Source organism: Balaenoptera borealis (genome assembly GCF_965194805.1).
Source record: "Balaenoptera borealis genome assembly, chromosome: 12".
Lineage (NCBI taxonomy): Eukaryota > Metazoa > Chordata > Mammalia > Artiodactyla > Balaenopteridae > Balaenoptera > Balaenoptera borealis.
Genome location: NC_138869.1, coordinates 81,157,541 through 81,184,140, shown reverse-complemented (window position 1 = coordinate 81,184,140; position 26,600 = coordinate 81,157,541). Strand labels below are relative to the sequence as shown.

The following is a 26,600-nucleotide window of genomic DNA, read 5'->3' as shown; positions in this document are numbered from 1 at the left end:
ATTCGGTACTAAAATTATATTATAATAAATGCAGCTCTTTTTATCATCATTGACTACATGCAATTTAATGTTTTTAATAATGCATATTTATAATATTTTTAAGAGGTAACTATAATTATAAGCTATTTGTATAAAAATAATTGACTTAATTTTGTGGGCACATTAAAAGAAACAATAGAAAAAGACTTTAGTCTAAAATGGTTAATCCTGAAATAGAGCTCTACAACTATTGTTTAGAGGTTTAGAGAAATCTTCCAGAAGAAAAGGCTAAAAAAATAATGACAGTTGTTTCTCAGTAGTGGGACTGAGAGTGGGAAGTTTTAGAGCAGGGAGGCTTGCTTTTCATTACAAGGTCTGTGTACTACTTGATTTTACTTTGATAAAAGTATAAAAATAGGGAATTAGGCATACGTGTGTGTGTGTTTGTATGTGTGTGTTTGTGTGGTTTCTTCTTTTAAGAAATGTGCCGTGGAGGCTGTCCTTTCCTCAGGAAATCATTATACTCCACAAATCAGAAATGACTGAGGAATTGAGAGCAGAACTAACTACTAAATTTGCTCCCTTTGACCAAATAGGCCAGAGCTTAAGTGAAAGAAACAGAAATTGAATGGAATCTCACAGGACCTGAAAGCAATATTTTGTAGGTCACATTTTTCCTTTTGTCCAGCATGTTCTGCACTCTACAGTCATTTCCTGAAGAGAAGAATTCTGATGGTTGTAGAAAGCCCTCCCTTCCCACCAAGAGAAGGGAAATCATTAAGCGAAGGTCTTTTTTTCCCCAGGACAAATCTGACACAGACGGTAGAATATTTCCCTTGTATACCCAGGGAGGCAAAGCAAGAAAAAGTCAATAGATAGGCAATTTTTCTAAACAAGGAAAAATCCAATATACACTCAGAACACAGAAAATTCTACTCAGCAGTCTGAGTATCAGAATAAGCGTGAGCTTTATCGTTGGCTAGCCTGATTTCAAATTCCAGTAATTCCTAACCCTGCAGACCTCAGTTCTAGTATCTGTGACACTGAGTAAGTGATAATCTATGTCACAGGATTCTTTAGTAATTAATTAAATAATGAATATAAAGTAACTATCATAGGTACTTCCCTGGTAGCGCAGTGGTTAAGAATCCGCCTGCAATGCAGGGGACACGGGTTTGATCCCTGGCCGGGGAAGATCCCACGTGCCGTGGAACAACTAAGCCTGTGCACCACAACTATTGAGCCTGCGCTCTAGAGCCCGCGAGCCAAGATTACTGAAGCCTGAGAGCCTAGAGCCCATGCGCCTCAATGAGAGAAGCCACCGTAGTAAGAAGCCTGCGCACCGCAAAACGAAGAGTAGCCCTGCCCGTGACAACTAGAGAAAGCTCATGCACAGCAACAAAGACCCAACGCAGCCAAAAATAAATAAATAATAAATAAATAAATTTATTAAAAAAATAAAGTAACTAGCATAATATTTAGCATACAGTAAACATTCAACATAGCTAAGGTTCTCTGCCTATTACTGTAAAACTTCTCCCCTTAAACTACTTCCTTTTAAGTATCTGCAATCATATAAATAATATCTAAATCTATCTATATATATACTTAGGTACAGCTTTTAAATATACACAAATTAATTTAATTATCTGTTTTACTTTCAAGTAATTATGTAATTCCTTTCCCCTTGCATAAATATTTGAAGGCAAGAAGCACATCTAATACTTCTCATATAACAACATAACATGCATTCTTCTATTAATGTATTTGAATATTTACATTCAGTATTCCAGTTAATGTGCACACTAGCATCTGACTTGTGAACTTTTATTATCCCACTGTTACAGATGAAAAGGCTAAAACTTAGAGTGGTTATTAAATATCTTGGCCAAGGTAATACCACTAGAAGGAGGCAGAGAAGGGATTTGAGGGATTGGAACCAGATGTGTCTATCCAGAGTCCAGGTAGCTATTATGTGTACAGCCATGACCTGTAAAACTGAAAGGAGAAGAGATACTGCCATTGCTTTTATGCTTATCTTTTGTAGGTACACCGAGGAGGTATACTCTCTGTTTTCAGTGTACACATACACATTTAATCCAGCACCAAATTATATCTATTTTCACCTGTAAGGGACTCTCAAATCCTTTCATTTCTCACCATCCCTGTCCTTATTACCTTGGTCCAGAATGTCATCAGCTCAAATAACTGCTTTGGCTTCCTAAAGGAACAACCAGTCTTCACTCTTACACCATCCAGTTCCCTGTCTACACTGTAGCAGAGCTGTGCTCTAAAACCCAGTCTGTTCCTGTAACACTTCAGTAGTCCCTACACTGCTCTGAGTAAAAAACTCCAGCTCTTTTGCTCCCCCTGCAATGTAAGCTCTGGGTGAAAGTAGCCATCCTGTCCAGTTTGCATGGGAGGTTTCGCGCATTTTTGTTACTCAGTAACTCTTCAGTCAGTGTGTGAATGAACCTAGTTTCTCAGCTTCTTTATGTTCTTCCCCTGCTCATTCCTTCAGCGTCATCTTTTGCCACTCCTGAGCCTGAATGTACACTGCAGCTGTAATGAATTGTTTAGATTATGAAAATCACCAAAAGAGAAAAAGTTATCAGAAAAACACAGTGCTGAAAAAAAGAAAGGTAAGCTCCAAGAATCAGACATCTGATAAAGCCAGGAGAGCTGAGGCTGGTGACAGGGCAGCTAGGAGGGCCAAACAAAGAGATACTTGGGAACAAAAGGAAAATGGACAATGGACACAGGCGAACAGGAGTACACACCCATGTCATCAGCCACAAGGACCACATCTCTGGATCAAATGTTGTGCGTTGTGTCTTATCCTTAGTGACAAGTATACTTGTCTTACCTTCCTTAGTTCCTTCTGTAGTTTTCTTACATCAGGAGAGCCATTCTGGATTGAGTTCAGTGACTATTTTGTTACTATCTGGTTATTATATGCCAGCCATCCTGTTAGAAAGTGAGGGTGCAAGACCAGAGGGTAATATGCATTTCCCTCATGAAGACTGCAGTCTATGTAGGAGGGAGATACCGATTATTTCAGTATGGTAGAGGAAAGACTGCACTAAATTTTATAGCTACACGGCAAAGGAGGGGCACTTTGCCAAAGATGAGGGCTCACAGAAAGAGGTTTCATCACAGTTTCTATAAACATCTATTGATTTGATCTGTGTCAACAAGATAACTAAATCTCCAGATGTTTAGGCTACATGTTTTCTGGACATACATTGTTGTTTATGTAGAACAGGTGAATGGTCATATGAAACTTTTTTATATTTCCATTTGAATATGAATTCATTTTGTTTACACTGCTTTTCCTGGCTAAAAGGCTGAAAATTTCCCAAAGGTCACAGTGGAATTCCTCACTTTGTTTGACAGGATGAAGACCAAATTTTTGAATGTCAAACACGCTTCTAAAGAGGTTGAGTTTGTCTGATGTCTAATGCCATTTCACTTATATTTTTTTCTGAAGAAATATGTTTTCCCCAGCGTGAAAACTCTATTTGAAATCAAGTCATATGCAGGTTCTGCTGCACCAGGAGCTAGGTTCTTCCATGTCTCTCCTCTCAATTTCCACACCATTCTGAGAGGTGGGGAGATGGGGAGTCATCCAAGGGACAGGGGTTATAATCATTGAGTAGACCAACTAGGTCTTTCATGTTACAGTGTTCCACCCACATATTTTCAACAATATGCAGTATTGAATATGCAGATTAGGAACTTGCTCAGAAATCACAGTTGCAACTCCTGGGAGCAGTGTTTTACCAGGTATGGGGAGAGGACAGAGCAGTGGAAGCCCTCCATCTCAAGTGTAGGCAGTAATAGCACTGGCTGTAGAAAATTTAAAGAAATAGTAAGACTGACTAAAATCTGGTCTGCTTATTATTATCACCATGTGCTGTTATTCTAAACAATGTCAGTGGTAAAATCCTCCTTTCTGCTGGGCTAGACTACCCCCTCTGCACCACTCCCTTGCAAAGTCTCCTTCTCACTATTTACCTCTCTCTTTCTCTTCTACCTGTGGGGCAAGGGCTGCTGTTGAGACAGGCTGCGACCTGGGACCCTTTGGTGCAGTGCTGCAATGCTTGTACGTGGAAACACCTCTCCTCAAGCAACAAAATACAAAGAAACTGTATAGGACTAAAAATAACTGTGTGTTGGCAATCTGTATATCTTCTTTGGAGAAATGTCTATTTAGGTCTTTTGCTCATTTTTGGATTGGGTTGTATGTTTTTTTGATATAGAGCTGCATGAGCTGCTTGTAAATTTTGGAGATTAATCCTTTGTCAATTGCTTCGTCTGCAAATATTTTCTCCCATTCTGAGGGTTGTCTTTTCATCTTGTTTATGGTTTCCTTTGCTGTGCAAAAGCTTTTAAGTTTCATTAGGTCCCATTTGTTTATTTTTGGTTTTATTTCCATTTCTCTAGGAGGTGGGTCAAAAAGGATCTTGCTGTGATTTATGTCATGGAGTGTTCTTCCTATGTTTTCCTCTAAGAGTTTTATAGTGTCTGGCCTTACATTTAGGGCTTTAATCCATTTTGAGTTTATTTTTGTGTATGGTGTCAGGGAGTGTTCTAATTTCATTCTTTTACATGTAGCTGTACAGTTTTCCCAGCACCACTTATTGAAGAGGCTGTCTTTTCTCCATTGTATATTCTTGCCTCCTTTATCAAAGATAAGGTGACCATATGTGCGTGGGTTTATCTCTGGGCTTTCTATCCTGTTCCATTGATCTATATTTCTGTTTTTGTGCCAGTACCATACTGTCTTGATTACTGTAGCTTTGTAGTATAGTCTGAAGTCTGGGAGTGTGATTCTTTCAGCTCCGTTTTTCTTTCTCAAGATTGCTTTGGCTATTCGGGGTCTTTTGTGTTTCCATACAAAGGATATACAGATTGCCAACAAACACATGAAATGATGCTCAACATCACTAATCATTAGAGGAATGCAAATCAAAACTGCAGTGAGGTATCACCAGTCAGAATGGCCGTCATCAAAAAATCTACAAACAATAAATACTGGAGAGTGTGTGGAGAAAAGGGAACCCTCTTACACTGTTGGTGGGAATGCAAATTGATACAGCCACTATGGAGAACAGTATGGAGGTTCCTCAAAAAACTAAAAATAGAACTACCATACGACCCAGCAATCCCACTACTGGGCATGTACCCTGAGAAAACCATAATTCAAAAAGAGTCATGTACCACAATGTTCATTGCAACTCTATTTACAATAGCCAGGACATGGAAGCAACCTAAGTGTCCATTGACAGATGTATGGATAAAGAAGATGTGGCACATATAGACAATGGAATATTACTCAGCCATAAAAAGAAACGAAATTGAGTTATTTGTAGTGAGGTGGATGGACCTAGAGTCTGTCATACAGAGTGAAGTCAGAAAGAGAAAAACAAACACTGTATGCTAACCCATATATATGGAATCTAAAAAAAAAAAAAAAAGTTCTGAAGAACCTAGGGGAGGACAGGAATAAAGACACAGATATAGAGAATGGACTTGAGGACATGGGGAGGGGGAAGGATAAGCTGGGACAAAGTGAGTGGCATGGACATATATACACTACCTTATGTAAAATAGATAGCTAGTGGGAAGCAGCCGCATAGCACAGGGATATCAGCTCGATGCTTTGTGACCGCCTAGAGGGGTGGGATAGGGCGGGTGGGAGGGAGACGCAAGAGGGAGGACAGATGGGGATATACGTATATGTATAGCTGATTCACTTTGTTATACAGCAGAAGCTAATACACCATTGTAAAGCAATTATACCCCAATAAAGACGTTAAAAAAAAAAAACAAAACTGTGTGCATGCGAAGTTGGGGCAAATTCTGGACCCAAAAGATACAAAGAAACCAAAAAACCCAATTGCCACTCTTGAAGAGCTTTGAGCAAAAACAGGGTACTGAGCGTGCCACCTGCACACACACCACCAGCTAAGGGATAGTTAACCAGCTAAGACACCCCTCCGGCCTGACCCTTGGACACACCCCTACCATCACCCCGTATAAGGAATCAGCTCGACCTGCCCCCGCCACTGAAAGAGCAAGTGCCTGCCCCCGCCACTGAAAGAGCAGGTGAAGGAAACTGTTGTTTGTTCTCACTCTCCCCTGCTGCAGCAGGCGCCCCAATAAAGCCTTGCCTGAATTTCTTGTGGGGCCTCTAGTCAATTTCTATTGCTTGGGTAAGGCCAGAACCCTGGTGGGTAACACTGTTACCAGAGACAGGGAGTGTTGTCATCAGTTGCTGTTTTCTTTACAGTGGCATCTATGTTGCTTGCTGTCTGATGAGGCAGTAATAAAGGTGGAGCTCTATCCAGGGGCAACATCCCTACTGTTTCCCTAGTAGAATATCTCTTCCCTGGCAAATATGATGCCTTCTTCCACTCAGCAAATGGCTTCACAAAATTATTTTGTCAGGATCTGATGAGAGAACTGTCCTATCAGGGAATAGGAGGCATTTTCATGGTCAGGCCTGAAAGTGACGCACACAGTAGTTACTGAGCACTGCTCCTTTAAGAACAGGCTTCTCCCTGGGTGCAGTAACACCACCAAAAGCCCAGTTTGGTAACCAACAACCCATTTTGAATATAAGCACAAGCTTTTTGGAAAATGTATAACTTTGTAACAAATAATATGAAAGAAATATCCTCCTGAGTTCATCTGGAAGAAAGAGATATTTTTTAGAATAATTTGCAGAAGGCCTTGCTAGGAATATTTGAGAAAAAAGAATTCCTATTGGAAGAAAGGGAAGGAGGGAAAAAGAGAGGAAAGTAAGGAAGGAGGGGAAAATGTGTAGAAAACCCTTCAATTTTTGTAGAGCAAAACTGATTGACCTGTACTACATTTGGATTTTAAAAGAAAAAACAAAATTAAATTTAAAAATGGTTTAAAAAAAAAAGTGTGGCCTACTTCTACCTAAATTAGAAAATGTTTATTTAAGTGATTGAAAATTGAATGTGTACAAAGCAGCACACCATCTTTGTGCCTTGATCCAATAAGACTCTGCACTATACTGTACCTTGGCAGGCAGTTCTTAATCTTCAGTCCAGCTACTCCCCTGTGGCCACAATATTCCAAGTATTTTTCCAGCCTCTATCTTTTTCCAGACCCAAAGCAAAGCTTGTGGTCTCCTTGTGTACTGGGCCACTCCCAACCCTCAGAGGTTCTGTGTTTGATACTGTGTAAATAGTAACCAGGAAAGGGAAGCTGAGACTTAGTAGGGAATCAGAGGTTACCCTTGTTAAGATGTAGCAAACCTAGCGAATGAACTCCATGAGCTTAAGTTCCAGAAGATCATGGCATCAAACCTGGAGTGAAATTAACATCACTTTAGCTCAATTCTAATTGTATTAGTTTACAGATATAAATCTAAGGCATAAGGACATTTAATGATTTGACCAAGGTGATACAGTAGTTAAGCAGGAGGACAGACTGACTAACGATTAATACAAAAGCAGAAGCTTGACCGCATGAAATCCTCTTCAGAACTTTAACCATGTTCCACCACAGGAAAATAGTAGCTCTGGCAAAAATTCAGTCCTGATGATTTATTTATAAATGGTATGAAAGTGGATGTCTATACCCTTTTGTTCCTTTTTTGAATATGCAGTGTGGATATTTTACTGTTAGAATGAGAATGATGTTTACTTTAGGTTTTAAGCATACCGGGTGCAACAACATGGCAATGAGACTGAACCTGTAAGCCACATTTGATGCACAACTTTATAGATGATAAGTTTTAGGTTGTCCATTAATGCAAATCCTATCTAAACTTATAATTTTCACTTACAGTTTGCATGGACTCCTTGGGTCAGTCAGTTTCATCCCACACAGATATGGTGATCAGAGAGAGTGGCGTTTCTAGGAGAATACTACTTGTATATCTCTATCCTATTTAAATAAAGGCAATTTTAAGGATATCAAATATCCTTTGTATACCACTATAAAGCTTTTTAACATAAATAAATTACAAAGCAGAAAAATTTCTTTGTCTGATTACAGCTCTATTTTCCATTCAGAAAGCATAGTCTCCAGAAACTAATTTGCTCCACACAGAAATACTCAGCACCAAAGTTAGCGCTGGGTGCCCCGCATTCAAACATCCCTGCCATCACACCATGCTTCTTTCTAAAGAAACTTTTGCTTAAAACAAAACAAACAAAATAAACCCCACGTAAACTCCCATATGACGATGTGCTCAGGGAGGACGCTGGCCCCATTCCCAGCCACAGCCTGAGGCCAGATTGGTCTAAGCCAATTACTGTGTTATCATTCCTCTCACCAGTGACTGATTTAGATAAATGAGACTTATGAGGAAATCTGTTGGGGGTCTTTTGGGAAAGACTTCTTCACTCTTAGGAGAGATGCAGAGAAAGAGGCAGCTTCCTTTTCCCTGGGCTCTTGTTTTGCCTGGATGTAGTGCCCGTAGAGCCCATGCTCTAGGGAGGGACAAAGCAGAATGAGGAAAAGGACTTGGATTCCTAATGACACACTTGAACCTAAATTAACCAGCTCTGTAACTGCCATTCTTCTGGACATCTTGTCATGCATGTGTGAGAAATATATCCTTATTATTAAACTAGTTGCAGTTGGAAATATCCAACATGGTAAAGACCAAATTGCCTCTAAAACTTTCCCTCTGAGATGTGCCCTTCCTGGATACAACAGGTCTCACCAAGAAGTGTGGAAGATCCAATGCAGACTCCTTAAAGCCATCACAGAAGGAGCCCCAAGAGCATTTTCTTAAAACCCAAAAGCCAGCATTGCTTGAGATGACAGTGGCAGAACAACGAGTTCCATGTGAAAAGACAAAGGGTACCAGATGTTCACCTTGAACATATAACAGGGAATTGGGTAAAGAGGGCAAGAGAATCCAGGAAAGGGGTGAGGGGGTTGGCACCATGATCATCATACCCATTTCCTCTTCTCCCTAGATACACAGCTAACCTGCATTATTCAGCTTCTCTTGTGACTAACTTCTAATCAGAGGCGTATAAGAGGAAGTGATGTATGCCTCTTTCCAGACTGTGCCATAAACCTTCCAGATGTGCTACTCCAGGCTCTCTCCCCCTTTCAGCTGCCTGGCTAGGAAATGGTCTTAGGAATGACCTTGAAAGCCATGAGTTAAAGGCGGATGAGTGACCCATGGAAACAGGTCTCTGTGTTCTACCTGTTCCTGCCCAGAAGGAATATCCAAAATAGACTATTAACCTTGAATGAGATATAAACTTTCATTGTCTTACACTGCTGAGTTTTAGAGGTTTATTTGTTACAGTTGCTAGTATTACAGCATTAATTAATACACCAGAGTTAAAGAGTTTTGGTGAATAGTGATATGACTGAAGTGAACAAGTGGGCTAATATAATTCAAGTTCATAAACAACAAAAACTGAGGCTCAGAGAGTTGGGTGTCTTGTCCAAAACACCCACGAGTAAATTGTAGAGCTAACCTAGAACTCAGATGTTCTGTGTCAAGTTCACCTACTTCTGGTATCCTATCCTACAAAAGGACAAGTGGATAAAATCCGACTTAGTTCCAAGTCTTGAAGACTGATCTTGACTAAGATATATCAGAAAAGGCAAATCCTGTATGAACTAAACAGTACAGATTATTGTGTTGTTATTGATTGGTCCCTAAGTGCACTGCTTTCAGCTTTATATTAAGCTTGATTTTACATCAGATTCACTAGAATTATCACATGATTGGTATCCACTGATGTTTTAGTGCAAATTAACCCGTAGGTTGATCTAGAATATTGCTAACATTTCCTTTATTTTTAGCATATAATTTATCTTTCCAATATGGTATTTGGCATTAGCTTTTAACAGTATCAAAATTAAGAAACCATTCTTTTCTTCCATAATGGTATTTGGCACTAACTTTTACAGTATCAAAATTAAGAAACCATGCTTTCCTTCTTTCCCTTAAACATTTTTTCTAATTAAAAGTTAATATGTTTTCATTATAGCAAAGTGATTTAAAAATTTCCCACAGAGCTGGTTTCTCACTGTTGGAGTGGGAGGTTACAGGTAAGCAAGGGGAAGAGGCTACAATTATCCATCTGGCAATAGATTATAGTTGGAGACATAAGTATAAACTCATATTTAGCTTAATATAGATACAGAGAGTTACATAAAGAACTACATACAGATACACATATACAGGGATTAGTATAGACCCATGTATCTCCTTTCTCTGTCAGCTGAGAGGGCTTAGAAGCAATAACATCCCAAGAGCAAGCAGCACATATGGCACCCAGATCTTTGTTTCTATTACCATTCTACAATAAAACAAAGCATGGCTCCTTGGAGAAATGGATGATTCTAGGACTGGGGCAGGAAAGATACAAGATAAACCTGGAATATCTTACAGTGCCAGAAAATAAGGAATAATTTTTTAAAGGTATCCCACAATAATGGGATATGTCAAAGGAGCTCCTCATGACCAAAATTAGAACAATTTGAGCAACAAAGTAAACAAAGTAGTATCAAATTATAACACAGTATATAAAAGAAATATCTAGAAATATCCATGAGTCTGTATTGATACAAAATATTGAACAAATGAATGGAATAGAATAGAATAGAATAGACAAATATCCCATGCAGAAAAATTCCAAATAACTTATGGAGACTCCAGTCTCAAGGAGGAAGGACCATAACTCCCACTACATAAGTGTAGGCTGTACATAGTGATTTTCTTCCAAAAAAGACAGTGCGGAAAGGTGGATGGAAGAAGAGTAACTTTACAGTGGAAAAACCTAACAAATGCTACTTCAGGTAGGGTATTCAAGATTCACATTAGTAGTGACAAGTCCCATTGATAGAATGTTCCCTTCATAAGCTGTAATGAAAGGGACACTTTACCTCTGTGTTCTTCCTCCCCAAAACTTCTTACTCCAGTCTAATCATGAGAAAAACATCATACAATTCCCAGTTGAGGGACATTTTACAAAGTATCTGACCAGCATTCCTCAAATCTGTCAAGGTCATCAAAAACAAGGAAAATCTGAGAACTGTCACAGCCAAGAGGATCCTAAGGAGATAGGATGACTAAATGCAATGTGGTGTCCAGAATGGGATCCTGGAACAAAAAAGGATGTTAGTAAAAACTCAGGAAATCTGAATAAAGTATGGACTTCAGTTAATAATAATGTATCAATACTGGTTCATGAATCGTCATGAAAGTACCATACTAATGTGAGATATTGATAATAGGGAACTGGGTGTGAGGTATAAGGGCCCTCTGTGTACTATCTTCACAACTTTTCCAAAACCTGAACTGTTCTAAAATCTAGAAGTTATTTTCTTTCAAAGAATTACCTGTAATCCTATCATCTTGCAATAAACAGACATTTTAATGCAGATTTAATCTTTTTTTCTATGGGTCTGTTTTTCAAAGTGGTTTCATACTGTACGTACTTTTTTCACTTAACATTTAGTGAACATATTTTCATGTCATTATAATCTTACAGCAATGTATATTTATATACATCTTAGGGATGTATCATAAATTATTTAGTCAGTTATCTATTGGTATGTTTATTCTTCTCTAATCCTATTGAATTTATTGGGGAAGGAGATGTGGGAAATGGAGAGAGTACGAAGAGAGGAAACAATTCTGACGTATTTGTTCATTGTGAGAAAGAGAGTGATGCGGCCAATCCAAAGCTGCCAGGGAAAATGCGTTGGGCCCAGAAACAAGAGACCAAGACCAGACACTGGACTTGTCAGCTCTGCAAATGACTCTGACGGTAGCCTTGAAGTAACTTCATCTCTACAGTTCTTTATCTACAAAATGTTTTTATCTGTAAGATGGGCTAGATAACTTGCTCAACACCATCCATTCCTAAAATCTATTCTCCCACATTTTGCAAAACAACTATTTCTTAGAAAATTTCATGTAAGTGATATGGCCAAATATACTTATATAATGAAGAGGATGTAGAAAATGGATGACAGACACATTTCCTCTTTGTTGTATAGCCAAAAACAATTTCCCATCACGTGGCACTAACGGAATACATTACATGAAGTGACAGTTGGAGGCAAAGGGGACTCTTCCTGGTGAAGGAGAGGGAGAACTAGTCCATGAATGTTGTGAGAACAGATAGGAAACTCTGTCTAACAACAGAATGATTTCTGGAAAAATTAGTGAGTTTTTAGATGTGAGAATTTTGCAGCTTGGGGCTGGATAGAGAACCATCGGGGATATTACAGAAGGTATTTCTGCCCTGGGTAGGAATTCAAGCTGAATGGTCACCAAAAACACTTTCCATTTTAAAAGGCTAAGATTTTTCTTTAATTTTATGAACAACACCACCTTTAGCATTGACCCTGTTTCTGAGCTGTCTGTTGTCTCATTGGTCTCTTAACTGAAGAACTGAACCATTAGCAAAAATAAAGGCATCAATTAAGCGGATAAGTCCTTTGGCTTGTTTGTATACATTGATGGGTACATCTCTAAGTATCTAATGAAGGATGGGCCCTTTCATTGTGATTAAGAGAGTGTGAGTGGAATCATCTCTTGAAACTCAATCTTCTCTATTAGGGCAATACAAAAAGAACAGAAACTTTGGAAAGTAGATCTCCTGTTCACAATCAAACTTTAGAATTTGGCCTCAAAATTCCTTCATGTTCTTTTTGGAACGTGAATTTGTGAGAGCCCCAATAGGTAGAAAATAACAATACACACACTTATTAATATTAAAGTTTTTGAAATTGATCTGATTTGCAGATAAGGGTTCTTCACCTTCACGCTGTTGGGTATGGAGGGAGGAACTGCACCTGGTGGGAGTTTTCTTTACCATGTGGTGAAGGTGACTCTGTTTCATACATTAGTTGACTCCAATGTGTTTCCCCCTACCTATCTCGCCTTCTTTATTCAAAGATTTTGTCATGGGTGTCCCCAGACGTTTGTTTCTGGAGTTCCACTCCCACGAGAAAATGGAGGTTCTCAGGTTCTCAGGGATGAGGGGTGGAAGGGAAAATGGGGGAAGGAGATTGAAACAAGCCTTAAGAACTTTTGGTCATAAACTTCAAAAGTACAGAAAGTGAATGTAATATTTTATGAGAAACCACATATTGTCTGTGGATCTTCACTTCCAACACACACACACACACACACACACACACACACACACACACACACACACTCCCCCTAAGCCACAGGCGACTGCTATTGGCAAATGCCTCTTCTCCAATCACCAGAGCAAGGAAGGATCCCTAGAGCCCAACGCACCGCCAATAGATGGGGTCTCTGGCAGCCTCGGCTGCAGCCGTCCAGTCTGGGGAATGACAGCGTGGAAGGCGCTGCAAGGAAATCCTTTGCATGCTTTGTGGTGTGTTAAAAATGCAGCATCATCCTCTCTGCTCCTTTTCTTGGGCCGACAAGCTGAATTAGAGAGCACAGGGAATCCGGAAAGGCGAAAAGGCTGCCTCTGCCAAAAGCCCTCGAGTCCCTCCCTCCACGCCCCCCCCAACCCCCTTCTTAGGCTCTAATCGCCACCGCTCCAATGGGCCAGCGGCGCCTTCACCATCTCCTCTTCCATTCACTCCAGCGGGGAGCGAAGAGGGAAAACAAAACTCTAAAAATAACTGTCAGCCTCCTAAAAAACGAAAAGCTTAGCTGCCGCCCCCCCTGCATCCCCCGCTCCCTCCCTTCTCTTCTCCCTCCTCCCGCCCCACCTCGTGGGGCACATGTCTGCTTCTTACAACACCGAGCCACATGGTTCCAGTTAGGCGCCGAACCCCACCAGGACGGAGAGGAAATCCACATCTGTGGGACGCTCCGCACGGAACCACCTCCAGCGAGGGAGGCCGTGGGACTGCAGCACCGGGATGAAGGGCTAGACCGCGGGATCGCCGCTCATGCGGTGAGAGGGGGCGCGGGAGGCGGCCGGGGCGTGGGGAGGCCGGGGAGGGGTGGGCCAGAGGGCCCCCGCAGCGCCCGCCGCCCGCCCCCGCGCGCGCGGTGGGTACCTGCCCGCCCTGCTGCAACTTGCTGCAGTGTTTGAAAGAGTAGTAGGAGCGCATGGAGGTGGGGCCGGGGAAAGACCGGGTGGAGTGGTGAGGGGTGAGCGCGGAGGGGGCGGGAAGGCGGCGGCGGCGGTGGGGCGAGGGGCAGACCCGGAGCGGGTGGGACGGGGGAGACGGGGGGGTAGCCCGGCGCTTACACATGTCACATGTGCTTTTTAAGACGGCCGGGAGCGCCTGCGAGCTGGATTTGGTGGAGGATGCTGCGGCAGGTGCTTCACAGAGGGCTCCAGTCGTTCTGCCACAGGCTGGGCTTGTGCGTGAGCCGGCACCCGGTCTTTTTCCTCACCGTGCCCGCAGTCCTGACCATCACCTTCGGCCTCAGCGCGCTCAACCGCTTCCAGCCCGAGGGCGACCTGGAGCGCCTGGTCGCTCCCAGCCACAGCCTGGCCAAGATCGAGCGCAGCCTGGCCAGCAGCCTTTTCCCCCTGGACCAGTCCAAAAGCCAGCTCTATTCGGACTTACACACCCCCGGGAGGTATGGCAGGGTGATCCTCCTCTCCCCACCCGGGGACAATATTTTGCTCCAGGCTGAGGGGATCCTGCAGACCCACCGAGCCGTGCTGGAAATGAAGGTGAACCACAAGGGCTATAATTATACTTTTTCCCATCTGTGTGTGTTGAGAAATCAGGATAAGAAATGCGTGCTGGATGATATTATTTCAGTGCTAGAGGATCTCAGGCAGGCTGCCGTCTCCAATAAGACAACAGCCAGGGTGCAAGTGAGGTATCCCAACACTAAATTAAAGGTATGCTTCTCCTGCATGCTTCTGCCAGTTAAAGAGGCAGCACTTCATTTCTTGCCCTAAACAAGCAAAGAAAATGCAGAGGTCTCATCCTTAAGACTCAGAAGCTGATGCTTCTTTCATTTTGGGGGTTGCGGGGGGGGAGAAACGATGGGCAACTGAGTGAAGAAAACAGGCAATAAATGGCATGACTAGATACTAAGAAATTCAAAGCCAAACGAAACAAATGCCAAAAGTGAAAAAAAAAAAAAAAGTTGTTTCTGAGACCCTGCAATTACATCTTTGTTCAGGGTTAATAAATCAGTGAATGGAAGGGGGAGGGGGAATCCTGAACAATTTGGGGGATTTCTTTTCATTATGGGGCTCGATGTATTTCTTATTACTGATTACACATCCACCTGGTGCCATATCCACCTATTTACATCTTCAACCTGGCTTGATTTTGACATGTAGGGAGTTTGTGCTTCGCTGCCCTGTGAGTGTGTGTCTGAAAACAGTGGGTATGAATGGGGTAAGGATTCCAGGAATTATGTGTATGTGTGTTCTCACAGCAAAAGCAGCAGAAATTTTCCATGTGTGAAAATAGAAATGTGCGGCTAACTGATGTACTAGTTAACTGAGTCCTGTTATCTTCCTTTCACACACACACACACACACTCACACACTCACACACACACACGATCCAAACCAGAGCAAGATTATTATAACAGCCCAACAGCAAAAGAAAAAACTCCACAGTCAGCAAAAGGTGCCGTGAATGATAATTTTGGCATTATATAGATGTTACTGTTTAAACTCTCAATTCAGATTTTGTTGCTCAGATGAGATTTCTAAATTCATTCCACACTGTCAGGTTTGAGCTGCTGCAGGCAATGAGGCATACAGTCTCCAGGTGACTGAAGTTTCAGGGACAAATGTGACTTCCAAAAGAGTCACTGCACCATTTGTATGCTCGACCCTGTGCATGCTCAGAGGCTGCACAGCCAAGAATTCCCGAGACAGGTGTTTCCCAAGAAGAAGGAATTTTCTTTCTTCTAATGTGTATGAGGGTGTGTGTGTGCTTCTGGGGAGATCATGGAATAGGAGGGACCCCAGTTTCAATGAATGGGTGGCCAAACATAGAAAATTACTAATATTTCTATTTATTTATTTGATACAGTGTCTGTACACAATTTTAAAAATACGTTTCTCAGGATTTTTGAGATAAAAAGGCTGTTTTTCCTGAATTGAAGGAGGATTTAATGCACTAAGAAACTAAGGATTCCTCAGGAAATCCCATAACCTGCTTCCTTTTAACATACTGTCCTTGTTTAAATGTATCCAGAGGCTGACAGGGTTTCAGCCCCTTGTTCAGAGGAGCAGTCCCTTGGGGTTTAGTGAAACTAGACAGATGATTCATCAGCTTGAAATCTAGGTAAGGGCTTGCCTACCTCACACTTATTGAAAGGAGCATGATGAATGTATGTGGTTGGGTTGCATGCATTCCGTTTCCTGAATCCTTTGCCATCAACATTATTGCTTGCTCAAGAAAAGGATGCAGTGAAAAGGTGATCTTCACCTACAGTCTTTTAACTGAGTCCTGTGCTAACATCTGGTGTAAAGAAAGATTTTGAAACTGTGACATATTTAAACTTCAGTTTGTTTTCCCTATTGAAGCAAGTTTGCAGTTTATTAATATGCAGTCTTAGTTAAGTCCCTTATTTCCTTGAGTCAGCAGTACTCTCCAGGTGTAAGGGCTTTGTCCAGTCAACCACTGTGGGCATTTTGTTTATCCGGCAATATCATTATGACATTTACAATACAAACCCCTGAGGTCTAATTCACTCCTTTAATAATGATTGGTTGTGTTCCTGTGATTTACTGGGTGCTATTCTAGGCACAGACAGTCTGGAGCAAGAGAAGCAAGGTTCTTACCCTAATGGGGCTTAATCGTAGAAGTCAGGGTCCTCACCCTGAGTTACCTGCAAGCAGGGACTCTGCAATCTTTGGGTCCACTAGGCTAGGCCTATAATAGGTGCTCTGTCTAAACTTTCTGGCTGATTGGTTGGTTGATCTGCATATTGATCGGAGTCAGTGGATAATCAAAGAATGGAGTAATTGATTACAAAGGGCCATGTAGTACTAGTGGAATTATTCTACTAACCATAACAAGAACAGGAGAATTATATATACACTGGCTCTCTAATCTGTAAAGCTCTTCTTCTGCTACATTCTAATATCAATGTCTCCTCAAATGCATTGGCTTGACTCTCTTTGCATGCTCTCAGTGGGGTCCTTAAGCTATTTTTGGGTAAATGAATTATTTGGTAATCTTCTGAGAGTAATGGTCCCTCTCAAGCATCCAGATATAATATCACACATGCTAATGTAATATAAAATATAATTGGTGGAATTCCAGGGATACCTAGAATCCTATCAAAGAGTCTGCAAGGCCTTTCAGGTGAAGAACTCCCTGGCACAGAGCAAAGTGAGATGGGCTTTTGTTTTGATCATATGTGATCTGGAAATGATTTTAATTCATGTGTGACAGTGATACTCAAAGAGTGTCCCTAGAATGCTGACCCACAATAAAGTTTGAGAACTTCTGTTGTATGAGATTTGAGAGAAATTTTTATATACACAGTTTTTGGCCCTCTAATTAATGTTGCTTTCCTCTGTCATACTTGGGTCACCGATCTTCCCAACTCAGGCCACTGTGGAAAATTTTAGTGCTAGATAATGCTGTTCGTGGGCAGAGAATCAATAGTTAAGGAAAAATGCAAAATAAATGGCAGGGGCTGGACAGTGTGAGTAGGAATTGGCAATCTCTTGACATAAAAGAAGCAGTAGGTCAGAGCCTGGAGGTAGTCTGAAGATGTATAAACACTGATTGACAGAAAGGAGCGGCCAAAAATCTTAGTTATGACAATTGGAAGGGCATCTTCCAAATATTATTAAGACACCCAAGTAGTTCTGAGCACAGAAAGGTTTAGACTTCTGATAAACATGATTATCTTGACAAGGTGATCCAGACAAGCAGGGACACAAAAAGTTGCTGGTATGGAATTCCAAAGAGAGGCTCAGATAAAGCTGATACGAAAAAAGGAGCAGTCAGCTTAGAATACTACAGAAGAAATGAGACATACACACATTTTCAAAAGCTGTGTAGAAAAGACACCAGAATCTGAAATTCCTACACCTATATAATATGAACTCTACAATTGTGCCTGTCATTATAATCTTTACGTTATTATATCCCTGAGTAAGCACAGAGGTCAAGTCTTATATTCCTTCTGTACTATTCACAACCCCCCACCCCAACCCAGTTCTATGCAGACAGTATTTACATCACTGACCAGTCTGTTGATTAACTTGTTCATTTGTACTGTAACATTGCAAAGTTATCATCGCTTTTCAAATTCTATGATGTGCTTTTACTTTAAAGGTATTCTCTACACTCTCCAGATTTCTATAAATTTTTTGACCCTGGTAATTCGGGGACCATTTTTTCTACTTATTTAAACATACATATTGTATAAGTCAATACAATGCAGCCAGACTGAATTTTGAAATTAAACACATAACATATTGTTGGAACCAGTCTCTTGATTAAAATGAGACAGGCACTCAAAACCCTTAAGCAAGGATTGCTCTGGACTCCAAGAAATATTGTCATTATAACTCAGGGGGCTCAAGTGGTTACAGGCACTATTTCCCTGCTTCTTAGGTAGGCCATGATAACCTCACGTTTCCATCTGCTAGTTCCAAGAAAGTAACAATTTCCATATGTCCCTAGTTCTTAATTTTTACCACTGAAAAAGGCCAAGTAAAGAAGAAACAGGGAAATGTGGTCCATGGCAAATGGTGAGAAACAAATGAAGCATATTTGCTTCCCCTGCAGCCTGTCGTCCCCATTAAATTCCATTAATACACACCTCTAAACAGATGTTTAAGTGAAGTGTATGTGCTGCAACGTACCACATTTAAGAAGAGGAACAAAGATAGATTTTCCTGCTTCTTAAAAGAGTGTTTCTTTGGGCACATTTTGAGTACATCTTCCTAATTTCGAGGCTGTTGCCATTAATTAGTTCCAATCTCAATGGGAGAGCAACTTAAGCCAACATGGAAAGTAAAGACCAGCATTACTTTCAGAGATTTCCAGGAAAAGTTATTCCACAGACTTCTTTCCCTAATTCATTCTAAAACCTCAAAAGACAGCTGTGTCAGGGTCTTCTCTTATATTTAGATTAAAGTTTACACTCCTGATTCTCTCTCTTAATAAGGGGAAAAAATTGCTACCTTATTGAATGTTCAGTTTGTGTCCTAACCGATGTGGTGTTTTATACACAGCATGTCATTTTTACAAGCTTATGAATCGGGAAGAATATTTTTATTCCCCTTCTATAAGTTGGGAATCTAAACCTAAAGACCAGGAGGTCAAGTGACTTCTAAGAGGTCCCCAAGGTAGTACATGTTGGAATTGGGATTGAAATCCAGGTCTGTCTGGCACTGAAGTTTATATTCTTAACCACGGTACTATATCAGGTCCCTGTACATTCTGCACTATTCTCTGTGACAACAGCCCTTTGTGTTAAGGAAGAACTAGGGCCGTAATTCCCAAGCCATCTCAAATCCCTGCTGAAACCACTGCTGCTCTTTTACACCAGTCCCCTTGCTCACTCAGGAGACCAGCCCAGATGAAGGTGCAGTGAAGCTTCACTTCCCTTATTCACCCGCAAGGGAGTAAAGCTTCCAATTTGGGCAGACTCCTACCATCTGACTATCATGGAACGTGCCACAAAGAGTTTAATAAATTCCTCACTGGCACATGATTTCACCTTTAATATTATTTCACATCAACTCAGAACAAATTAAGGTGAGACTCCAGGATCAACTGAGTGTGGGAAGCCTGTCAGGTGACCCATGGTTCTGAGCCAGGGGCTTATGTGCCAGGCAGGCTTGAGTACTTCTGTCTTAAATTGGCATCAGGAAATAAGAATTGATGAGATAGCATGGGATAATACAATGCAGACTAAATTGAGAAATATTCAGGAGACCTGAGTTCTGACCCCAGTTCTGTAAAGACCAGCTGTGTGACATCGGATAAGTCCCATCTCCAGTATGGGCTTCAAGCTCTAGGATTCTTCTGTGACATTAAGGAAATGTTCATCCTTATCATCTGTAGTTGGGCCTGTCACCTGGTTGAGCTTAAAGCTGATTACTGTCGTTCAATAATTTCCAAAAATGTTGAAATTAAATCTAACCATCTCTTTAAGAAAAAAAATCAGCAACGTTTTTTCTCAAACCCCTTTGCAGTTATTTTACAATAGTAGCAACATTAAGCCCTCATTAGCCTAATCGTCTTAATATTATATGAGAACACAAGGTATGGGAACTATACATAGGCACAAGGGTATTTGGGGAAAATGAAACATAAAATTAGAGTGGAGTGTATTTTTAAAGTGGCTTTGCAATCCATGCCTTTCTCGGACAGGATTATTATGGCACAGCCATTCATTGAAATCAAGGCTCATTCTCTGTAATTCAGGGGAATTCAGGGCCTCTGAAAGGTACCTGATGAGCAGCACTTAAAATGAATGGGTCTGTTTAGTTACGGGATTTGTGTTGGAACAGCCGATGTTTTCCCTTCAGAGCTGCCCTCCCTACGAGGAGAGGCTTCATCTGTGCCACTCTTACTTCCCTCTGCTGTCTCAAAGGCTGAAGGCAGAGGATGGCTCAGGTTCTGGAAGACAGAAACGTGTTTCAAGGGTTCTTATAGCTTTAGGAGGGTCTGAAAGCAGCTCCACGTGTTCAAGGTAGATGGAGGCTTGCCTGGACATTTAGGGCTCGGCCTCAAAGTTCTTTCTGCCCTTTGAACATTCAGGTATGTTCTATCACCTCACCAGGTCTCTTTATTACGTGGAGAGAGAGAATGTGCAGTTCTGATTGTTACTGCGGGTCATACTAACGTGGGTAAGACGTACAGTAGACTCAAAAGTCATTCATATACACTAACTAACGTAATGTACTCTAAGTGTCTGCTCTGTGTCAGGCCCTGTGTTGGACGCTGGGGATTGAGTGAGGAACAAAACAGATGTGGTGCGTGACCCTCCAGGAGCTTGAGTCTAGTAAAAAAGACAAAAATCAAATAAATTTATTATTACAGATTATCCTAGAGGAAAATTGCCTGGTGCTGTAAGAGTAGTAGACCAAGTCTTGGGCTCTTAGAAATGACTTCCTTGAGGAAGTAACTGTGAGCTAAGATCTGGGTTAGATGGTGGGGTTAGATGGTAGAAGCAAGAGTATGAAGGGGAGGACGTGGTACCTTAGATACACTAAACGAAAGCCACTGTGGATGGAAGTAAAATGTAATGGTGAAGGTGCTAAGGGCTGTGTTGAGAATTTCTTGAGAGTTGGTATAACACAATTTTGATTAGGATCTATGGAGCTAGATGGTCTAGTTTTACATCTTTACTCTGTTCCATTAGCTCTATGATTTTGTACAAATGTTTTAACTTCTTTGTAACTCAGTTCCTTCAATCGTAGCCCTGACTTCCCATCATTATATGGGTTAAATGAGTTTATGATACTTAAAGCAGGGCTTCTCAAATTCTAATTGTCAACTGGGGAGCTTGATAGAAATGCAGATTCTGATTCACTAGGTCTGGGATGGAGTGGGATTCTTCGTTTCTAGCAAGCTCCCAGGTGATGCTGATGCCTCTGGTCCTTAAAGCACTGAGAACAGCACCTGGTTCTTTGTAAATTCTTAACAAGTGCTGGCGGTTTAACTCTTTGAGCAGTGATATTCTGCCCTTGTCTAAAATTGGTTAATTGATTTTCTTGTGAACACTTGATTAGATGAAAAGCCCTTTTTGTTTCAGACCTCAAAGCTGAAAATCTTTCTATCCTATGGTAGTCATTGCTATTTCCTGAGGAAGTAGAATATGAGGGGTGTAGATCCTTCTGATTTTTGCACCAAAGAGCTTGCGCTGCCTCCAGGATCATCATTCTGAATGTGACCAGTCTTTGCTAAGGACAGTAAAGAACAGTTAAGGAGACTGTGGGACCTTGGTTTCAGTGTTCACTGGGTCTGGAAATATCTTAGAGTTTGTATATTTTTGTCATTTTCAATAGAGCTAGCCTTGACCTCTTTCTCCCCTCTGGGCTTCTGTGACATTCTGATTCTCGTCTTACATCTCTGATGGTTCTCTACCTCTTACTGGTTCACTCCCCTTACTACTCCCATATTTATAATTATTCCCATGAAAGTCTTTTTTTCATGGTGTGTTCTCTCAATATGCTCATTCAAGCCAAACACCAATTTTCTTCCAGGTCTGTAACTCTTTGAATGGCATCTCTGTTCTGTCATTAACTCGGGCTCGGAATCTCAGTCACCTATGATTAACTCTTCTTTTCCCACCACCCCTACCCAGGCGAGACATGTAAACAGTAAGAGCTAATTCATTCTATGCCACAGTGGCCCTTACACCAAGAGCATCCCCACTGCCTAGGAACTTGCTAGAAATGCACATTCCTGGACCTCAATCCAGATCTACTGAAACTAGGGGTTAGGTCCCACAAGTGCTTCTGACTCCTGCAGCTGTATGAGGACCTCTGTTCTGCAGTAGAGGTGTTCAGTCTTGGCTGAGTGTAGGAATCATGAGAGGAGCTTTAAAAATACTGATGTGTGGATCTCATCTCCAGAGATTCTGACTCAGTCAGGAGGTGGCATGGACACTGAAATTTTTTAAATCTCCTCTGATGATTATAATGGATTATCAAGGTTGAAGACCAAGGTCTCCTTTTCAAATTTTTTTCGTTTCTTTCTCACTGTCTCTCTGGGCTTTCATTACCTCTTATCTATTTTATCTAGGCAATAATCTAATCTCTCTCACATAATTTCTCACACTTGGAACCTAGCTTGTATAACAGGATCATCTGCATCTCTTGATTACATTTTCCTCTGACCAGATCCTGCTAGAGTTTCCCATTGCCTGGAGAAGATATGATCAACTCCTGACCATAGCCACTGAGAACTTTTCTTGACCAGGGCTCCAACTTTACTTGAAGTTTCAGATTGCAGTACATCTTATGCTGCAACCAAACCGAAGCAAACCCACCCTGAACCTTCCTGTTTTCTTACCTTCATTCATACTGTTCCTTTTGCTTGGAATTTCTTTCACACTGTCAAATTCACATCTCTTAAAAGTTGCTTTTTCCATGGAGCTTCTCTAAGTGCTTCCAAAGGTAGAAAGCACTTTTATACACTTTAGAGGTACTTTGAAGAGGCAGTTCCCTTAATCACAGTCTAACTTGTATTATAGACTTTTAGCAAGTCTTTGCTAATATATAACTGTATGTGCCTAATGAACCTAGTAGGGCTGGTAGCTTTCACTACGTACATTGATTTGCCTGTGTGGAGCCAGCCAGTACAGGGGAGGTTGTGGTACAAGCCCTTGGGGGAAATTGCAAGGGGACAGGAAAAAGTCCATCCCAGCCAGCCTGCTGTTCCAAGGCTGTGCCTAAACCCTAAAGAAAGATGGCCACAGAAAGACACTGAAAGCTGTTTCTATGCATGGTCCTGAGATACAAGTGCCACAAGAAGGATTGCATTTGGGCTTAGGAAACAAAGGGCCACCAGAAGAGGAAGAGAGAGAGAGAGATTCTTTCCCCCACCTACACACAGCACACATGTGACTTCAGCTCGGGAAAGCCTGCAGAGAGACAGCTCGAACACCTGGTAGGATTACCAGATTTAGCAAATAAAAATACAGGACACCCGGTTAAATTTGAATTTTGGGTAAACAAAAAAAATTTTTTTTAGTATAAGTATGTTCTAAATATTGCATTCTTTGCTTATCTGAAATTCAGATTTAACTGGGCATCCTGTATTTTATCTGGCAACGTAGTATGATGGGAATTCAAAGAATCACATCCGAAGACCCAAGAACAGACTTCAGAATGTCAGGGGACCAGCACCAGTTCTAACGCACAAGAGTGGCCATCAGCCAGGGGGCCAAAGAGACAGACCGTAAAGGCCAATTTGGGAAATAATAAAGACATTCTAAAGACTCCAGGAAATGCATGGGTTAAAGTTTTCAGAGGCCAGAATTTCTGTCTTATTCAAGTGGGGATTCCAGCAAATGAAATTTAAGTTCCTCTTGATATGACCTCCTATGGATACTCTGGCCTTAGGAAACCCAAGTTACATTAATTGTTTTAGTAGTTCCAAGTGTTTATTTGCTAGTGAAATGAAAGACTGCACTGGATAAATGTTTCATTTAGAAGATTCTTTTGTTTTATATTTTATCTATGAAAAATATTTATACATAAATAGAAATGTAATTAAAGAAAGTAAGTTGTAAGATAAGTCCTGGGGATACAATGTACAGCATAATGACTATAGTTAGCAATGCTGTATTGTATATTTGAAGGTTGCTAAAAGAGGGATGTTAATTAAACTTATCACGGTAATCATTTGCAATATACATATATATCAAATCCTTATGTTGTACACCTAAAACTAATACAATGTGATAAGTCAATTCTAATCTCAATTTTTAAAAACTTAAAAAAGAAAAAAAAGAGAAACTGACCACATTAGCCAGAACCATATCTATATTAAAACAGCAGTTTATCATAAGTAAAATAATTTAGGTCAATACTATAGTTTGAGAAGAAATTTTTTACTTGATGAAAAAAAGTGTCCATCAGTTACTCAAGTTTGAGAATCATTAGATTGGAGAGAGGGATATTTATTTAGCTACCCATGCTAAATGTAGTAGGACTCAGAGCACCATAGGCAAAAATACTAGAGGTCATGAAACGTAAAGTAAAAGATTTTATCATTTCTATTCATGTCATGGTAGAGAGAGAAATTAATTTCTTAAAACAAAGGGAATTGGCTAAAGAAGTGAAGAAGAACAGAAGTCCTACTTCAGGAAGGAAGGAAGGAAGGGAGGGAGGGAGGAAATAGATGATGTGGCAGATTAGTGAAAATTTGTAGGATGAGAATATTAGCAAGCCAAAAGCTAAACCCGTAGACAGGATTGGTTACCCTTTCCATGTATGGAATGTGGCATTAAAATCAAAGATGAAGCACGCTCTTAAACGTTTGTGCAACAGCATAATAAGTATATGGGCTATTTAGAACCCATCTTATTTTCCTTCAAGATTATAAAGCTTTTTAAAAAATAATAGATATGTTTTTATTAGGCTTTTATCCTGCTCTCCTGACATATGTTCCACTCAGAAAAATAGCAGTCTTTTAACAGAACACTTGAACAGAACTGCTAAAATTACCCTCAAAAATAATTCTAAATATTGGTAACCAGTCACCCATCACTACATTGAAAACCTTTCTGGTTTGTAATTTACCTGCAAGACACCTTTTATTTGTAAACTGAGGAATCACCATGCCTGTGTATATTTTAATCAGTATTTTTTTGTAAATTTATATAACTTGTACATGCATATATGTACACATGCTCTTTTTTTTTCTCCTGTTCACATTTCTAGTTTAAAAGAAATGTGAGAAAAGTCTAGCTTGTCATTTCTCCTTCCCCAGGATCCAGGTCTTCCTGCACAATGCAATTTGGGGAATGATTTCTCTAGGGCAAATTCCTGGGGTGGGTGAGGCAAAGCCTGAGTAATGGAGCACGAGGTCAGGGCCAGTGGGTCACCACAAAGTGCCCCTGGAGACAGGCACCCTGCTAAGCTCCCAGCGGGGAGTGAGAAGCTCAAGGGCTGCACTAGTTTAATGACCCCTTTTCGTAGTTGAGCATATCTCTCTAAGGGAATAGCACACAAAACTGGTACTAGCTGCTTGACTTTTATTATCAGTACATTCTATTCAACCATTGTTACCTTGGGGATTATTTTTAAGGAATTGGATCCTTTCTAGGCTTTTAGATATTTTTTTTTTTTTTAGACATTTTTATTAACTAATCACATCTTATCAGTGTGTCTCTTGCTAAACAATGTTCACTTATATTTTTAGTTAATTTATCCCAAAAAGTTGTTTATAAACTGATATTATCCTACTAGTCTTCTTCCTGATAGAAGAATGTTTTGGTAATTGATAACTAAACTGACATAAGATTTTTACTTCCCTTCTTTGCCTCAGCTCTGAACCCTGAAGTTATTGATGATGTTAAGGTTCTAAGCATTGACAGTGTGGCCCATTTAGCCTAAAGCAACAGATGTTTTTTACTGAGGTAGGTCCTAGTTTTTAATGGGTTGAGATAGGGGAGTCTCTTATTGATTGAGCCCCTCTTTTAAAATTATAAAATAATGATGAAGAGGGTAGTGAAAAGGAAATAAACAAATCTATGTTTGAATCTAATTTTATCATTTATTAGATGTATGGCCTTAGACATGTTATTTAACATCTTTGCCCCTCAGTTTTTCTGTGTTAAAAAAAAGCATTATTAATATCTTTTATGTTACATTAAAAGTATTATTAATATCCACTCTACAGATTTTAAAACTTTCAGGCACTTAGTGGTTTCTTAATAAATTGTAACAATTTTTAATCCAAATCCAACATCATAACAACACCAAGTGAAAAATCACTCACAATCCCACTCACCAATTCTATAAACAATTTATTTCCAGTCTTTAACTATAAAGTACACAGTTGTTATATAGAGTGCATGTCTTTTTTGATCCGATTTATTTTCATTTTTTTATAAGAATTTAAATAATTGTTTTTTGGTAGCTCAGAAGTCTGGCAAGTGACTGTGGCATAATTTACTTAATTGTTCATTTATTGTTATCTTGAGAGTATATCTAGGACAGTGTTTTTGGAGCTGATTTCCACAATCC

The 26,600-nt window shown here is 40.4% G+C and overlaps 1 protein-coding gene and 1 long non-coding RNA gene across 7 annotated transcripts in view; one reads left to right on the top strand and one right to left on the bottom strand.

Annotated features, from left to right (window-relative positions):
- LOC309608195 overlaps positions 1-26,600 on the bottom strand; it is a 775,896-nt gene that overhangs the window by 623,141 nt on the left and 126,155 nt on the right. The window lies entirely within an intron of this gene.
- The window catches only part of PTCHD4 (patched domain containing 4), a gene marked incomplete at its 5' end in the record, with an annotated part of 239,195 nt that continues 214,355 nt past the window's right edge, over positions 1,761-26,600 (top strand). For 4 of the 6 annotated variants that reach the window (XM_082347574.1, XM_082347571.1, XM_082347575.1 and 1 more), the window contains one exon: positions 14,199-14,624. In XM_082347574.1, the coding sequence (XP_082203700.1) occupies positions 14,199-14,624 (426 nt within the window). Of the gene's footprint in view, positions 13,890-14,198; positions 14,799-26,600 lie in introns of those variants that run through there. The other 2 variants (XM_082347572.1, XM_082347576.1) reach the window with 2 other exon arrangements.